The following is an 18,752-nucleotide window of genomic DNA, read 5'->3' as shown; positions in this document are numbered from 1 at the left end:
TGTATGTGTGAATATGTGTGTGTCTCTTAAACAGATGCCTCACACTATATGGGATTGTAGTAAATATGTTTCAGTGTAGCTTTCTAGGATGATTCTTCAATGAGGATGTTTGAACATAGTTTGTTTTGTTTTGTTTTTTTTGTAATTCTTCATGTTTACCAGTGGTATACATTCCTAGCAGTCGGCTTACTGGGTTAAAGGCTGCAATTTGAGTGAAAAATGTTTATGGGTTTATGAATAATTTTATGTCCTTTTGTGTTTTCGTGATGTTCGGTAATTCAGGTCACGGTTTTCTTTACTACACCAAGTAATTAATTGGGTACAGCCCTCTTCCTTGATTCCTGACCTTGTTTTAGTAATTTGGTTTGAGTTACTTAATCTGTCATAGAGAGTGGAAATTAGAAGCTGAATCCCCTTCCTTCCAACTGTAGTTGAGAGTTGTGCTCCGTAATTAACCTTCCCCAATTCTTTTCATCCCTCCACTGGTGACGCTCCATAGCTGATGCCTATCACCTGCCTTGATTAAGATCTTTAGAAGCAGTGCTTAAAATATAAATGTTTGGATTTGAGCATGATAAGTGTCCCTTTTCACAAAAAGTGAATTTGACCTCCACTTTCATGCGTTAAATAGGCTTAAATTCCACTTAAACAAACAAGACTTGGTTTAATAAAAATGAATAGAATCTTAATGCCAACAGCCTCATCTACCTTCCTCTTTCTACCCTTTCAGGCAGCTATATCAGGTAATTCCTCTGTCCTTGAGGCTGGGTGGTTTTGGGGGTTTTTTGGTGACTGTTTATTTTGTCTATTCCCCTTAATGTGGGGCAGGATTTTTTGTTTTTTTTGTTTTTTTTCCTAGCACAGCCGGGTGTTGGGCTTTGTGTATTCTTAATGTCCCTCGTCTAAATTAAAGGCCTGTGAAAATATACCAGATCCCGCTGGAGAGAATAGGAAGATACGTTTGCTAGGTTTTTGTTTTTGTTTTTTTCCATAAAGGTGTTTCTCTTTTTTCTGTCCTCTGCGTTTCATTCTTGATTTACACCCAGCCCTTCTATTGAAGGGGTCGTGGGGGAAATAAGTGACCTTTTATCCACCATGGCCATCTCCGGAGCCTGGATTCTGCTTATCACCTGCTCGTCGTGATGGGCTGGAGCCGGCTTGGGATGTTGGCACACGTTCTGAGTTTGTGCTTAAGCCACTTTCAAGCAAACAGTTGACTGGTTTTGTTTTGTTCTGTTCTAAGTAAGTCTATTTAACCTGTCTGTGATGAAATACAAACTGGAATTTATTGTGTAAAACTTCCCTTCCCTTCTCAAATCGAATACCTCAGGCCACAGCCCGACTGTGAAAGTAACTGGTTTTCCTCCCTCCCGGAAGCTTCCCGTCTGCCTCCCTTTAAACTGCTATTGTAGTCTCAAGACAGTTCATTTTGAGCTTGAGTTTCTTTCGGCGGTTAGCCGAGTTCCCTGATTTCTGAAAGTTCTTGAGAATGCCCATGCCCGTCCACACTTAAAGAAATATATATTCACTGTGAACATTGAAAAATATAGAAAAGAATAACGAGGAGAATTAAAGTCATCACTGATCCCACCCAGACACAGGTGCTTTAAAATATTTTACATATTTATATCCATTCTTTTTCTTGCATGTATGTGTTATTTGCATGATATGGTTACCATCCTTTTTTCACTTAACATTAAATTATGCCTGAACATTTCCCTATATCATTAAATGTTATTTGAAAGCATCATTTTTTTTAATGGTTATTTTTGAGAGAGAGAGAGAGAGAGAGAGAGCATGAGCGGGGGAGGGGCAGAGAGAGAGGGAGACAGAATCAGAAGCAGGCTCCAGGCTCTGAGGGTGTCAGCACAGAGCCAGACGTGGGGCTCGAACTCATGACCTGAGAGATCATCGCCTGAGCCAGAGTCAAATGCTTAGCTGACTGAGCCACCCAGGCAACCCAAAAGCATCATTTCAGCTTGTGGCTGAAAGTATTATTAGATCATTCCTTGATATTAGATTTTTAAGTTTTTAGCATTCTTACTGGTGTGGCACCATGAAGAACATCTCTGTCTATAAATTTTGTGTCTCTGTTGGTACCTTGGGGTAGAATCTGGAAGTGGAATTGCTGAGCCAAAGGATATGGGCTCTTTTCTTTCTAATATCTTTTTCCAACTTAAGTAATTTCTGTTTACTGCAGGATATTCACACATACAGAATGATTCCTTGGAAAGTGAGAGTCTGTCACACACCCTTTGCCCAGGAAGCCCGTCATCTCTGGGCAAGGTAGCAGATGTTCTCGGTGGTCTTGCTGTTCGCATTCCCTTCCCCGTTAGTTGTGCCGTCACATGGCCACTGCCCCACCACAGCCTTGTCCCCAGTGTGGAATACACATGCTGCGCACCTCTGCCAGTTTGACAGATGGAACAGTCTCTTATTTAAAAAGGGGGGGCGGGCTCCTGGGGAGTTCAGTCGGTTGGACGTCCGACTCTTGATTTCGGCTCAGGTCATGATCCCAGGGTGTGAGGTCGAGCCCTGCGTCGGGCTCTGCACTGCGCGTGGAGCCTGCTTGAGATTCTCTTTCTCTCTCCCTCTGCCCCTCCCCTGCTTGCTTGCTTGCTCGCTCGCTCTCTCTCTTTCAAAAAAAAAAAAAAAAAGGCAGCTCTTTTTGTTTTCCTCTAAGTGTCAATAGTTTTCCCTACTGGCTACTTTTATCCTTTTTTTTTTTAATTAAAAATTTTTTAAATGTATGTTTATTTTTGAGAGAGAGAGAAGGGGAGGGGCAGAGAGAGAGAGGGAGACACAGAATCTGAAGCAGGCTCCAGTCTCTGAGCTGTCAGCACAGGGACCGACTCTGGGCTCAAACTCAGGAACCGCGAGATCATGACCTGAGCCGAAGTTGGACTCTTAACCCACTGAGCCACCCAGGCACCCCGAGCCACTTTTATCTTTTAAGTGAATCATCTTATGCTCTTTTGCCCATTTTCTTTGAAAGATACTAGTATTTTTTTGTAACTTGTCTTTACAATTAAATATATTAGCTATTCTCATATTTGTTGCACGTATTTTCTCAGATCACGGTTTGCCTTTACATTTTGTTAAGTTTTTGATGTAAACGTGTTACAACATGTGGCTAGGTTCACCTCTATATCTTCCTTCTTTGTCAGTTCATTGAACTTCTGTGTGAAAGTCCCTCCCCTGCTGGAGGGCTGGTAAATACACAGATGCATTTTTTTTTAAAGTTTATTTATTTTTGAGAGAGACAGAGCATGAGCGGACGAGGGGCAGAGAGAGGGAGAATCCTGAGCAGTCTCTGCGTGGTCGGTGCGCAGAGCCCAACGTGGGGCTCAAACCCATGAAACCGCGATCTATGACCTGAGCTGAAACCAAGAGTCCGACGCTCAACCAACTGAGCCGCCCAGGTGCCCCACAAATGCTTGCTTGCTTTTTCTTTCTTTCTTTCTGAGAGAGAGAGAGCGAGCGAGCACGAGCGGGGAAGAGAGACAGAGGGAGAGAGACGGCCATACCGTTTTTCATCCCCATTATCCGCATATGAGAGATCTGTTGAGTCCCCATCTTCATGTGGCACTTGGCACTAACAGCCTTTTCAATTTTAGCCATTCTGGTGGATGTGCTTGAACAGGTCTTAAGAGCTAGTTGTTGGGGCACCTGGGTGGCTCATTCGGTTGAGCGGCCAGCTCTTGATTTCAGCTCAGGTCATGATCTCAAGGTCATGAGCTCAAGCCCCGAGTTGGGCTCAGCGTGGAACACGCAGCCTGCCTGGGATTCCTTGTCTCTCTGCCCCTCCCCTGCTTGTGCACGCAATGCTTTCTCTCTCAAACTTAAAACAGAAAAAAAAAAAAAAAAGAAAAAAAACCCTAGTTATTCCCACTTTGTAAAACAAGCATCTAACGTTGTAAAAGGCACGAAGCTACCGCTCAGTGTAGGTGACACCAGGGAATACTGAGTGACCAGATTGCCTGATGGCCTGACTGTATCAGAAATTTGAAAGTTACCAGACGGTACTCGGTGGTCGTGAGGGTTATGGCACTCACAGCTGGAGTTCGTGCTTTCGCTGCCCCTCACACCAAGACTGTGTCCCTATATCATTGGCACCGGGGCTCCCAGACTCTGCCTTTCTCACAGACCTTGTTAGCCAAGCCAGTTATTCTGAAAATGATCTCTTGCCAAGGTCAGTGCTCTTGTAAGTGCATCGGAGTGACTTCGTCGGCACCTTGTGATAGTGTTCTGCTCGTGGGAGACAGCAGGGGCAGTGTGGTCAGGAAAGGGCTTCTGGAGTCAGACTCCCTGGGTTGGAAGCCCTGCCCTACCGCTTACTGATGTGACTTTGGGCAGGCTGCTTGACCTCATTTGTAAGATAGGGCTAATGGGGTACCCTATTGGGTGGGACTGTTGAGATGATTTAGTGTAAAATGGTGTCTGGCACCTTGTGCTCAGATTTGGTGTTCAATAAATATGAATAAATACCATTCTGTAAAAGGCATCGAGGCTTCTTGGAGAAATGGCTAGTCCTAGGACTGAGACAGGGAGCACGCAAGATTCCGTAGTACCAGAAAGTAAGAAAATACTCAAAAACAAACAGATCCTTTGTTGATGGGGGCGTGTCAAAGGGACACAGGAACCAGCTGAGTGGGCACCCGGTGGTCAAAGCTGGAGCATCTTGAGCAACACAATAAATAGTATTGGAGTCTCCCAAAGTATAAAATAAGTGTTGGTGGGTCCATACTGATATCAAGTATTACCTAAGTAAATGACAGTAGACAAGCTCCCATGTGGAAGAATTCCAAATGACTTATGTGGGTGCTCCACCCTCAAGGAGGGGAGCGTTATTTCTCACTCAAAGTGTAGGATCTCATGGTGACTTTTCCCAAAGAGCACAGTACAGAGGGGGTGGGGAGAAAGTCACTTTGCCGTGGAGTAACTGACAGACACTACCCCGGCCTGGTGATCCGGGTCAACATCACCAGTGACAAGCCGTGTTGATAGCATGGGCCCCAGATTGATGTGCTCAAATGGCACCACAGCACTTCGATCTTCTTCCCCAAACCCATAACCCAAGTCTAATCAGAAGAAAACAGCAAATTCCAGTAGAAGGTCATGTTACAAAATACCTGACCAGTACTCTTCAAAACTGTCGATGTCACAAGACAAGAAAAGCCTGAGGAACTGTCACAGCCACCAGGGGTCTGAGGAGATACAACTGATGTAAAGTGCTGTCCTAGATGGGATCCTGGACAGAAAGAGGATATGGGGTAAAAGCTAAGGAAATCTGAATAAAGCATGACCTTTAGTTAATCATAATGTATCAATATGGGTTTATTAATTGTGCCAAATGTAAGATGTTAATTATAGGGAAACTGGACATGTGGAATATGGGAATTCTCTTTATCATCTTTACAATTTTTCCATAAATCTAAAATTACTCTGAGGTTAAAAGTTTATTTTTTTAAAAGCGGTGCTTGCCATATGGTCAGTGCACAACAACGTTAGCTATGATCACCTAGCTTGGTTTTGTTTGTTTTTTATGTTTTCTGGGACCTGGTTGTGGGTAAGGCTGAATTTACCTTACGCATCATTTCTTGGCATGTAGTTGGGAGAAACATATTGTAAAAGACAGCTTATTTGAGGACTGTGAAACTTTTAGAAGGTAGTTGAAGGAGCCTTCCGGCCACCTTATCCTTATCTTTTTAATCTCACTGGTGCATGTATACGGATGGTCTGACTTGGGAAAGGAGGTAACCTAAGGGACATCGGGTCTCTCTCAGTGTGATTGCAGATACCTGGCATTTAAAGATGGAGGTGGATAGAAAAGGATTGGTTGCCAGCTAGCCAATAGTAGTAATTTTGTGATTCGCTGGTCAGTGAAGTTCCCCCTGCAGAGTATGTGCAGGGGACTCTAGAAATAATAGATTAAGAGGCATATGAACAGGCATTGTCTCTGTTCATTTGTTGAGTATGTGTAGGGCACAAAGAGAATAGATTGTAGACCTTGCCTTTAAGGAGTCTATGGCCTTCCTGGGAGAAGGTGCAAAGTGGAACATGAGTTGTTCTGGAAGAGAGGACAGGGTGCACACAGAAGGAGGGAAAGACATTTGCTTTGAGGCCCTCCAGGTGGGTCCTGGGAGATCAGAATCTAAAGTACTACGTACTTGGGGCGCCTGGGTGGCTCAGTCGGTTAAGCGTCTGACTTCGGCTCAGGTCACGATCTCACTGTCCGTGGGTTCGAGCCCTGCGTCGGGCTCTGTGCTGACTGCTCAGAGCCTGGAGCCTGTTTCAGATTCTGTGTCTCCCTCTCTCTCTCTGACCCTCCCCCCTTTCATGCTCTGTCTCTCTCTGTCTCAAAAATAAATAAATGTTAAAAAAAATAAAAAAAAATAAAGTACTACGTAGTCAATATCATGCACATGTACTTACTAATCTGACCTTTAATATTATCTAAATGTGGGGGTGGCTCTTCCTCTCTCCCTCTCTTTTCTAAAAGAAAAGGCCTCAAAATTAGGGACATGGGGGCGTACTGTAAGTCCACAAGGTGAGGGATCATGTCTTATCGATCTTTGTGTCTGCAGTGCATGGCTGGTGCTAATAAGTCTTCGTTGACATCCACAATGATTTAGTCATACTGCCAGGGATGTTTAACTCATTTAGGCCGAAGTGTGGCATAAATGGCATTGGGGCAGGGGGTTCCCAAGACCACCCTTAGGTTCTGTGATTTGCTAGGAGGACTCACGGGACTCAGGATCTAGTTTTACTCATGGCTGTGATTTACTGCAACGGGAGCCTATAGAGCAAGATTGACAAAGGAAAGAGGGGCATGTGGCAAAGTCTAGAGGAAACAAGGCACAAGCTTCCAAGAGTCCTCTCCCGGTGGAGTCACACAGAACTCGCTTAATCCTCCAGCAGCACGTCGTGACAACAGATGTGAAACATTTTCTATCAAGGAAGCTCATTAGAGACCTAGGGTTTTTACTGGGAGCTGATAATGTAGGCATCCTCTTCCCAGCACATAACAAAATTCCAGACTCCCAGAAGGAAAGCAGATTCAGCATAAACCAAGTTCATGAACAGTTGAGGCACAGTGAGCCACTCATCGTTTAGAGAATGCTGGAACCCTCCCGAAATCCAGGTTCCCAGATGGCAGCCAAGGGCCAGCCTTACAAGCAGACCTTTCTCTTGTTTTTCTTTAAGTTTTTAAGTCCGGTTAGTTAAGTGTGATATTAGTTTCAGGTGTACAATATGGTGATTCAACACTTCCATACGTCACCTGTGCTCATCACAGGTGCACTCCTGAATCCCCATTCCGTTTTACCCATTCCCCGGCACCCACCTCCCCTCTGATAACCATCAATTTGTTCTCTATAGAGAAGAGTCTGTTTCTTGGTTTGTCCTTCTCTCTTTTCCTTTTGTTCATTTGTTTCTTAAATTCCACATATGAGTGAAATCATGTGGTATTTATCTATCTCTGACTGACTTATTTCACTTAGCGTTATATTCTCTAGCTCCATCCACATTGTTGCAAATGATAACATTTCATTCTGTCTTATGGCTGAATAATATTCTGTTACATGTATATATCACCTCTTCTTTATCCTAAATTCATCAATCCGTGGACACTTGGGCCGCTTCCATATCTTGGCTATGGTAAATCATGCTGCTGTAAGCATAGGGGTGCATGTATCCATTTATTTATTTATTTATTTATTTATTTATTAAATGTTTATTTTTGAGAGAGAGAGAGAGATCAGAAGAGAGGCAGAGAGGAAGACAGAGTATCCCAAGCAGGGTACACAGTGCAAAGCCATGAGATCATGACCTGAGCTGAAATCAAGAGTCGGACGCTTAGCCAAGTGAGCCACCCAGGCGCCCCTCCTTTTAAATTTGTGTTTTTGTATTCTTTGGGTGAACACTCAATAGTGTGATTGCTGGATCGTAGGGTAGCTCTATTTTTAACTTTTTGAGGAGCCTCCACACTGTTTTCTAGAGTGGCTATACCAGTTTGCCTTCCCACCAACAGTGCAGGAGGGTTCCTTTTTCTCCACGTCTCCAACACCTGTCGTTTCTTGTGTTGTTGAGTTTAACCATTCTGCCAGGTGTAAAGTGAGGTCTCATTGTGGCTTTGATTTGGTATTTCCCTGGTGATGAACGATGATGAGCATCTTTTCATGTGTCTGTTGGCCATCTGGATGTCTTCTTTGGCAAAGTGTCTGTTCGTGTCTTCTGCCCATTTTTGTTTTTACTTTTTAAAATATTTATTTATTTTTAAGAAAGAGAAAGGCAGGGAGGGGCAAAGAGAGGTAGACAGAGATTCCCAGGCAGGCCCCACACTGTCAGCACAGAGCTGGATGCGGGGCTCCCACTCACAAATGGTGAGATCATGACCTGAGCCGAAATCAAGAGTCAGATGCTTAGCCAACTGAGCCACCCAGGCACCCATCTTCTGCCCATTTTTAAATTGAATTATTTGTGTTTTGGGTATTGAATTTTAAAAGTCCTTTATATATTTTGGATGTTAACCCGTTATTGGATATGTCATTTGCCAGTAACTTCAACCCGTTCTGTACATTGCCTTTTCATTTTGTTGATTGTTTCCTTTGCTCTGCAGGGCAAGCAGACCTTTCTGAGGAGAGTAATTTTAGGCCTGCCATGTGAACTCTTTTCTGCCCAATAATAGACTGTGTTTCCTTGTAGGGAAATTTATGGGCGTTATGGCCTAGTCTGTCTAAGAGAAAGATTTGTGTTCTTAAGCAGCACCTGTTCCTTGACTGGTAAAAGTGGGGTTAGGTAGGTCAGGATGGGCTCTTCCTGCAGGCAGAAGGACGTATTACTCAATGAAAGGATCAGACTGGTTGAATTTTACCACAAAGTTTGGAGGCTCCTCAAGAGATTTGTCAAATTGTTTATATGAAGTTCCAAACTTGGACACAGTAGAGGTATAAGCTTACAGGGTCTGTATTTGGGTCAGTTTGCTTTGAACAGCTTCTCAGGAGATACTTTTTTGTCTGGTTCCAGGACTTCGTGGGCAGGTCCCTGTTTCAGAGGGGCTCTGGGGTTTAGTTAAGCTGTGGCTGTCCAGCAAGTTACAGCTTCTGTTTTTTGTTGGGAGGAATCTGACACCTCTGTCCTGAAGACTCCACTGGGGACAGTCCCCTGTCTTTTTTTTTTTTTTTTTAAAGTAGGCTCCACACCCAATGTGGGGCTCGAACTCACAACCCTAAGGTCAAGAGTCACATGCTCTACTGACTGAGCCAGCCAGGTGCCCCTGTCCTCTTTCTTTAGCCAACTTCTCTTAGAAGGGCAGTGGGAAGAACTGTAAAAACTGGCAGAATGGTTTTGAAATCCTGCCTTGCTGGGAGCTAGATCAGTTCGTTTTTTTTGTTCAAGGAAGACTTGGACAAAAGGAATTCTAATAACTTAGTTTACAGATCTTCAGTTTGGGGATCTTGAGCAGCCTTGGGGGTGTTAACTGGCATGCTTTGGACACAAACCTGGTTTTGCACCCGACCTCCCCTCCCCACTGCCCTTCCTTACCCTGGAGACTCCCCACGTATTCAAGGAATCCTGCAGTCAGACATGGTTCTCCTTATTTAACCCCGCATTTCCTAACTTTCATTGCTCATGAAACCTTCTTTTATGGAATACCCATTAGGATTTGAGAGGTACTAGTGTTTTGTGGAACTCAGTTTGGAAAATGCTAGTCTGAAGACAATATCCTCGGGTATTTCTCCCTTCTGTTATGCAGGGAGGCTCTTTGTGGTCTGGTGGCCCACCCTTTTCTTTCTTGTAACGCAGGCCAGTTGTGAGACTTGGCTTCTGTCAAGGTCTTTTGCTGCACATTGGCTTTTCATGTGCAGATTTCCTTATCTACTAATGGAATAGTCTTAATACTAAAATAACAATAGTCCATTGCCCGAAGCTTTCTTTATTTTTGCTGTTGTTTGTTTGTTTCTGCCTTGGTGTAATATAATGCCAGGACCAAGTTGACCCTTGAACTACACAGGTTTGAACTGTGTGGATCCACTTACATATATGAAGTGAACATGCCCATGTAACCTGCGCCAAGATCAGAAACAGCATTACGAGGATCCTGAGAGCTCCCTTGGGTCCGTTCCAATCACACCGCCTCCCAAGGGTAACTGCTGTTCTGACTTCTAATGCCACGGGTTTGTTTTAACATTTTTATCGAGATATGAAATACATACTATAAAGTTCACACATTTAAAGTGTACAATTCAGGGATGCCTGGGTGGCGCAGTTGGTTAAGTGTCCAACTCTAACTCAAGTCACGATCTCACAGATCACGAGTTCAAGCCCTGCATCGGGCTCTCTGCTGTCAGCACAGAGCCTGCTTCAGATCCTCTGTCCGCCTCTCTCTGTCCCTCCTGTGTGCATGTGTGTGCTTATGTGCTCTCACTCTCTTGAAAATAAATAAATGTTAAAAAAAAAGCGCATAGTTCGGTGATTTTAGGTTTTTTGTTTTTTGTTTTTTACTGAGTTGTGCAACACCCATCATAATAATCTGTTAAAACGTTTTCATCCCCCACCCAAATCTGTACCCTGTGTCTGTGGATTTGTGTATTCTGGCCACTTCATGTAAATGGCCTTTTGTGTCTGGCTTCTCTTATATCGTTTTCTAGGTTCATCCATGATGTAGCTTGTGTCAGGATGTCGTTCCTTTCTGTGGCTGAATAATCTTCCACTGTGTGCATAGACCATATTTTGTGTATCCGTTCTTTAGCCGACGGACATACGAGTCGCTTGCATCTTTGGCTGTTACGAGTGAGGCTTCTGTGGACATTTGTGTACAGGTTATTATTGGGACCTAATTGTCCATTTCTCTTGAGTGTGTACCTGGAAGTAGAATTGCTGGGTCGTGGGGTAACTGTGTAACACCTTGAAGAATTGCTAGCCTGTTTTCCACAGTGCTGAACTGTCCTCCATGGCGGCTGGACCATTTGACATTTCCACCAGCAACGTATCAGAGCTCTCCCTTCTCCACATCCATACCAACGCTCGTCATTCTCTTACTTTTTGATTCTAGCCATTCTAATGGGTGTGGAATGGCATCTTACGTTCTGTTATTTTGAATTTTCTTGTAAATTTTTATTTCGTAGATTGCCATTTGCTTTAAGGGCGTATTAAATAAATGCTTGGTTTTTAATTTCATAATCTATCGTCCTTAAAGCAACCATGAGGAAAATACAGCATTATCCCTTGAATTATTTTTACAAGCAGAATACAAATAAAAAGTATAATGTAAAAAGCGTAGGTGGTTATATGGTGAAAGGTGAGTCTCCTTTCTCCTATCCTCCAGCCGTCTAGACTTCCTCCCCTGTGAGGTCACCACTTGGCACTTTCTTATGTTCCTTCTAGTTCCTTCTATGTATAGATGAGCATAAATATGTCTGTGTGTTTTAGTTTTTCATTGCTGCTGTAACAAACTGTCACAAACTCAGTGGCTTAAAACAACACAAATTTATGAGGGTCTGGAGGCCAGAAGTCTGAAGCGAGTCTCACTGAACTAAAATCAAGCTTCTGGAGGCTCTGAAGGAGCACCCGTTTCCTGGCCTTTTCTAGCTTCTAGAGACCACCTGTGTTCCTCAACTCGTCACCTCTTCCACTTCTTCAAAGTCAGCACTGTCACACCTTCTAGTCTCTGACTCTGTCCCCTGTGCCTTCTTCAGCTCACCGCGCTTGTGACTACATTGGCCCACCTGAGAAGTTTAGGGACCTTTCCTTAAGGTCAGCTCACTGGCAACCTTAACAATTCCTTCTGCAATCTTTAAAATTTTTGTTAAAGTTTATTTATTTTGAGAGAGAGAGTGCGTGCACACACACAGGTGAGAGAGGGGCAGAGAGAGGGAGAGAGAGAATCCCAAGTGGGCGCCACTCTGTCAGCACAGAGCCCAATGTGGGATCGATCCCGAGAACCGTGAGATGATGACCTGGGCCGAAACCGAGAGCCAGACGCTCAGCGGATGAGCCCCCTCCCCCGGCCGGCGCCCCTCCTCCCGCAACCTGAACTCCCTCCTGCCACGCAGACTGACATTCACAGGTTCCAGGGCCACGGACACTGGTGGGGAGCCATTCTGCTGGCACCGTGCGAATACTTCCCTTTCTTTCATTTTGTTTTTTTTGCAAACGTTAACACAGTTGACATGTTTTTCCATAATCTGTCTTTTCGTCGATACTCCGTCTCCAAAGGTTCTTCCCCATCACAGGCTACAGAGCTACCTCACTCCTGTTGTCTGCTGTATAACATTCCTGCGTGTGGCTTTTTCGTAATTCATTTAACCATTAAAAAGAGCATTTCTTCAGGTTTTACGTTTTTATGTAGTCAAATATATGCGTCTCTTCAGAGTGACCGCTTACATTGTTATGCTTAGAAAATGCTTTCCTTTAATGGAAAAAAACGTTTTCCTTAGATTGAAAAAATATCAGTTTCACCTCACCTGTGCACTCTGGGGCTGCCGCGACACATTACTGCCAGTTGGGTGGCTTCAATCCAGCAGGAATGTCTTCTCTCCCAGTTCTGGAGCCAGAAGTCTGAAATCAAGGTGTCGGCAGGACGGTGCTTCCTCGGGAGGCTGCAGGGGCGGGTCCTTCCTGGCCCCTTCTGGCAGCTTCCAGCAGCTTCCAGAGCTCTGCCTCCGTCTTCACATGGCCTCCCCTTTTGTGTCTATGTGTGTATCTCTCTCTCTCTTTTTTTTATTGTGGTGAAAACAACGACATGAGCTCTACTTTCTTTTTTTTTTTAACATTTATTTATTTTTGAGACAGACAGAGACAGAGCATGAGCAGGGGAGGGGCAGAGAGAGAGGGAGACACAGAATCCGAAACAGGCTCCAGGCTCTGAGCGGTCAGCACAGAGCCCGACGCGGGGCTCGAACTCACGGACCGCGAGATCGTGACCTGAGCCGAAGTCGGACGCTTAACCGACCCAGCCACCCAGGCGCCCCAGCTCTACTTTCTTAATACACTTTTATGTTTATGGTACTGCAAACTGTGCACCCATTGTTCTACAACAATCTCCAGAACTTTTTTATCTTGCATGCCTCTGACTCTGTACCCATTGAGTCACAATTCCCCATTTCGCCCTCCCTCCGGCGCCTGGCAACCACCATTCTGCTTTCTCTGTGTGTCTCTTGTAAGTACACTTGCCATTGGATTCAGGGTCCATGTGGATATCCAGGATGTTCCCGTGTCAAGACCCTTAACTCAATTACACCTGCAAAGACCTTCCAAATGAGGTAACAGTCGGGGATGGCAGGGGTTAGGATGAGGGCGTATCTTTCGGGGTCCACCATTCAACTCACTACGTACCCTTAGTGCTTTGTATCTCCTTTCCAGAAATCATCTTTGGAAAATAAATTTTTGTGAGAAGCTTTCACAGTTGTTTCTTCAGTCATTCCCTTCAGGAGTTGTTGACCGTCTGACATACGCACAGTAGTTCTAGGCACTTATTTCTTCCCGTGGCTGTTAACTACCGTGCAGTGTATGGTAGTTTGAAGGGGAGTAACATGGCTAGATGCTGTTCTTGGGGAAAGGCATTTTCTCCAATTTCTGCAACTATGTAATTGCAAATAGGATTTTCTCATTTTGCATGACCTGAAGCTAAGACATTTGAAAATGCACACCGAAATTGATATTTGGAGTAAGATTGAAAAGTAGCATCAAGATCAACATTACGTATATATGAATAATTATACGTAGGAATAACACCATACCTGATGCTGTATGTCAGTAAAAGCAGTTGTTTGTATTAACACTCTAATGAACCGTGAGGCAAAACAGTTTGCCGGCTCCCTGAGCTTCCCAAAAGTTCTTGCAAGACTTATCCATCCTATGTCTGCTCGTTCAAAAAGTGCTGGGCCAGGGGTGCCTGGGGGGCTCAGTCGGTTGAGTGTCCGACTCTTGATTTCACTCCGGTCATGGTCTCACAGTGTGTGAGTTCGAGCCCTGCATCGGGCTCTGTGCTGACAGCATGGGGGCTGTTTGGGATTCTCTCCCTCCCTCTCTCTGTCCCTTCCCTGCTTGTTCTCTTTCTCTCTCTCCCTCCCTCCCTCTCTCAAAATAAATAAACTAAAAAAGAAAAAAAGTGCTTGGCCATTGGCCCTGGGTTCCTCTCCTGTAAAGCAGCCCATTGCTGTGCAGGTGTCCTCTGGGCCCATCAGGTCACCGCCATGAGACTTCCGGGCAGGGAAACCAATGTAAATATGCTGATGCTCCTCTGCCTCGTTGCACCATGAGTCATAAGGTCCTTTGTCTCTGATCCCAAAAGCTGTGTCTTTTGCCAGTACTTGGGACAGTCACAGGCTAACTTCGTAACTTGTGAGTAGGTAAAATCTCAGACAGATAGGAACTTGTTCTGAAAATTTGGTGTAGGTTGAATTTTTGTAACTAAAGTCATTGAATATTTATTTAAAAGGTGATTTTTTAAAAAAGTAGTCTCTACACCCAACGTGGGGCTTGAACTCACTACCCCGAGATCAAGAGTCGGAGGCTCCACTGACTAGGCCGGCCAGATGCTCCAAAGAGATGATTTTTTAAGGTGAAATCTCGCAAATACAAATTCTCAAGAGTCTATTGTTCTCTTTGTTTTATAAATTGTGATATTTATATATCAAGTATGTTAGGGCAATACTTACTAGGTGCTGTAATGGATAAATAAGAACCCCAAAATCTCAGGGGCTTTACATAAGAAAGTTGTGTTTCCTGTTCATGTGAAGTCCTGTGTGGGTGTTCCCCGTTGGGAGTCTTTCCTGGGGGTTTTCCATCCTCTTTATCTGCTGAGGTTTCCGGGGATCATTTCTGTCCTGGCTAGTCAGGGGCATGAACCTGCCAGGTCACATGGGGGAGGTCTTCTTTTTCCCTTCTTCCCCCTCCCGACTCTCTTTGTGCCACCACTGCAGCGACCACCACTGCCTCTTTTCTACTTTTTTTTTTTTTAGATTTTATTTTTTTTAAATAATCTCTACATTCCATGCAGTGCTCGAACCCACAACCCAGAGATCAAGAGTCGCTTGCTCCACTGACTGAGCCAGCCAGGCGCTCCTGTTTTCAGTTTTTTATTTTTTAATTTTATCTCACTTGTTTATTTCGAGAGAGCCCATGAGCGGGGGAGAGGGGCACAGGGGAGAAAGAGAGAATCTCAAGCAGGCTTCACGTTCAGTGCAGAGCCCCACTTGGGGCTCGATCTCACGACCCTGGGATCGTGACCTGAGCCGAAATCAGGAGTCGGACACTCAACCAACTGAACCACCCGGCGCCCCTTTGTTTCTTTATTCTCACTTTTTATTATGGAAAATTTCAAGCACGCCAGAAGTAGAGGAAATGATATAGTGAAGCCTCATGTGTATCTGTCACCTAGTTTCAACAGTGATAACATTTTGCTGTTGTTATCCCCACCACTTTTTTTTTTTTTTCTGGAGCTTTTAGTTTTTATTATTGCTTTTTAATAAAATGGTGCTCTCATTATGGAAAATATCTAACTTAGACACTCGTAACCTTTCCCCTGAGAGAGAGAGCCACTAAGTGTATTGTCTTTAAGGACATCATCTGTGTCGGTCTTTTAAATATATTCCGTTGTACGGATAAAGCACGCGTAAGTTATCTAGTTCTGCATTGGGGGGCATCAGTTTTTCCCTGTGAAATAATGTTGAACTAACATCCTTGTATACATACATACTTGAGCAAGTGTTTTTTCCAGGGGAGGTTCCACAGCAGCAGTTGCTGTGTCAAAGGGTATGAATGTCGTACGGATTTAATAGATGTCGTCAAATTGCACTCCGAATGACCGTCCCAGCGTACGTTTGCAGCAGTGGCAAATGGGAACGTGTAGGAGCATTTTCCTTTAAAAAATTTTTTCAACGTTTATTTTTCAGAGGGGAGAGAGTGCGCGCAGGAGCAGGGGAAGGGCAGAGAGAGGGAGACAGAGGATCCGAAGCTAACAGCACAGAGCCCAAGGGGGGGCTCAAACGCGTGAACCGTGAGATCGTGACCTGAGCCAAAGTTGAATGCTTAACCGGCTGAGCCACCCAGGCGCCCCCCATGTTTCTTTTTTTTTTTTTTTAAGTAGATTCCATGCCCATCGTGAGCCCAATGTGGGGCTTGAACTCATGACCCCGAGATCACAAGTGGGACGCTTAACCGACTGAGCCCTGAGCCACCCCAGCACCCCCCACTTTTTTTTCCCAGGAGCATTTTAAAGTAATCCCAGGCCTCTTACCGTTTCACCTGGCAACACTACAGTATTTCTTGTTAACAAGCAAGGACTTTTTTCCTTTGTAAACGCATAATTTCTGAAAAACACCACTTCTAAAAAAAAGAGTGTCTTTTGTTGTTGGTTTTGAACAAACCAGAATTCACCCAGGCATTACGAAGAGAGGCATTGAGGATGGCCTTCTTTGGAGTTGTGCTGTTTTATTTATTTATTTTTTTCAACGTTTATTTATTTTTGGGACAGAGAGAGACAGAGCATGAACAGGGGAGGGGCAGAGAGAGAGGGAGACACAGAATCGGAAACAAGCTCCAGGCTCTGAGCCATCAGCCCAGAGCCTGACACAGGGCTCGAACTCACAGACCGTGAGATCGTGACCTGGCTGAAGTCGGACGCCCAACCGACTGCACCACCCAGGCGCCCCGGAGTTGTGCTGTTTTAAAAGCCTGCTCTGTGCTTAGGTAGGTTTGGGACCCAGAGGGGACAGACAGGCTTCTTTTGGCCCAGGTCTGTCGCGTAGGTTTCTGATCTGTTTGCTTCCGGTCAGCTCCACACTGAAGGTTCTTTGCGAGACACAGTTGCAAAGCTTGCCCTATTTCTTCTTGGCCCCACTTTCTGCGTCTCTGCCTCCGTCTCCGGGACCTCCCTCGAGGCTCTCTGAAACCAGGGCCTGGCTGAGATGTCAGCGCAAGGAAGAACCATTTGTGTCACCGGGCAGTCTCAACATGACTGTACAATGTTACTCTCCTATTATTTGGGCTGCAGAAGCTTTTCATCCCAGTTAGACTTTTCCTTTCTGGGTTTTTCTCATTCCTTCCATTGCTTCTTGAAAAGTAGCGTTTCTCTCCTGAGCTCATTGTTGTCTGGAAAGAATGTGCTCAGGCGGTCAGTAGTATCCAACACAGCCCACAGCCCTGCCCCTTCCACCTTCCAGAGGCCTGCGGGCCCGGGGGACCCTGCTCTGGCGCCAGGCTCTCCAGCGCCCCAGCCTGCTGCCTGCCGCCGGACTGCATTTTGTTTTTAGATTTTTGTTCCCAGCAGCACCTCATCTCAAGATCCTTATTTCTGCATCTGTCAGAGTTCAGCCAGGAAAACAGAAACCGTTCTGGGTCTTTCAGATACTGTGGGATTTAACATAGTGAATCAGAGGCTGTGCCGAGGTGATGGTGGGTGGCAGGGGGCAGCCAGGCCCGGGAAGCTGCTGTCAGATTTCAGGAAATCGGGCCGTGCCGCAGATCAGCTGGGCCTCCTGTGGGCTGGGAGGCTGATTTTCAGGAGGATGCTCGGAGGCTGCCCAGAGCCCGCCCGCATCCGTGCCCAGGTGCACCTGCTAGAGAGCCCGCCTCCGCTGCTCCGGCTGTCCGTCTGTCCGGTTCTTGCAGGGTGCGTCTCGCCACGGGATCCAGAGTAGAGGGGCAGCGGTACTCGGGGCCCACACGTAGCCTAGCTTCTTTTTTGTTTCTCAGCATGAGAAAATCCTGTTTATTCTTGTCCCCCGTTTTATTGAGAAAGAATTGGCACACAGCTTAAGGCGCACAGCACAGTGGTTTGATTTACGGATGTTGTGAAATGATTACCATGATGAGTTCAGCGAACATCCATCTTCTCGTATAGATACGATAAAAAGAGAAAGGGAAACAGCTTTCTCCTTGTGACCAGGACTCTCCGGACCTAATCTCTTAACGACTCTCCTGTGTGGCGGACGGCTGTGTTGGCTGTAGTCAGTGATCGTGTCACATGTTCCGTCCCTGGCACCTGTTTATCTCGTAACTGGACATTTGCACCTCTTGGTCGTCATCTCCAGTCCCCGCCCCTGCCGGCTTCCCTGGAATCGAGGGGAGCACTGAGCGCTGGACACCATGAAAGAACCGTGCTCAGCCTGTCGGTGTTGGGTTATCGTGTGGGTTAAAAAAAAAAAAAAAAAAGACCGCCGTCTGGAAGTTGAGTACACAATACATGCATAAATACGTTTTCTTTGTGTGATTCTTTTTATTTGTAGACTATAAAGCAATTGGCAAAATAGGAGAGGGAACGTTTTCCGAAGTTACGAAGCTGCAAAGCCTGAGAGACGGAAGCTACTACGCGTGTAAGCAAATGAAACAGCGCTTTGAAAGGTAGGCGGTCAGAGACCTGTTTAAGACTAAATACAGCTCTGGGTTCCGCAGTGGGGGGCTGGTACTCACGCAGTGACAGGTGGTAAGAGACGATCAACTTTGTTTGGGCAGAGGATTACGGGCTAACTTGAGGTTTATGACACTAGGTTTTATTCGTGTCTGGCCTTGCTGTAACACCAGTGACCAGGGGTCACAGAACATTTAAACTGTAAAAGCGTGCCTCACTTTCAACAGCCTCCGTGTTCCTGAAAGTCGTATGTTGGACTTTTATAAACGAAACCTGTCTTGACATCGTAGAGGCACTTGTGGTTTGATTAGTCCTGAGTTCGTTAACCTATTGAGAAACAATTTCCAGATCGGGTTGGGGAACTCTGTTCCCTGACACTGATCCATTGCTGCTCGTG

General features: G+C 45.3%; 1 protein-coding gene across 12 annotated transcripts in view; it reads left to right on the top strand.

Moving 5' to 3' along the window:
* The window catches only part of MOK (MOK protein kinase), a 69,444-nt gene that overhangs the window by 4,976 nt on the left and 45,716 nt on the right, over positions 1 to 18,752 (top strand). For 8 of the 12 annotated variants that reach the window (XR_008417359.1, XR_002083716.2, XR_002083715.2 and 5 more), the window contains one exon: positions 18,234 to 18,348. Coding sequence is in view for 2 of the 12 variants with exons in the window: in XM_019462301.2 (XP_019317846.2) it covers positions 18,234 to 18,348 (115 nt within the window). In the remaining 10 variants the exon portion in view is untranslated. Of the gene's footprint in view, positions 1 to 18,233; positions 18,349 to 18,752 lie in introns of those variants that run through there. The other 4 variants (XR_008417361.1, XR_008417360.1, XR_008417364.1 and 1 more) reach the window with 4 other exon arrangements.

Source organism: Panthera pardus, unplaced genomic scaffold (assembly GCF_024362965.1).
Source record: "Panthera pardus isolate Hobbes unplaced genomic scaffold, ASM2436296v1 HiC_scaffold_24, whole genome shotgun sequence".
NCBI lineage: Eukaryota > Metazoa > Chordata > Mammalia > Carnivora > Felidae > Panthera > Panthera pardus.
The sequence above is the reverse complement of the archived record's forward strand: the minus strand, read 5'-3'. Positions and strand labels throughout refer to the sequence as shown.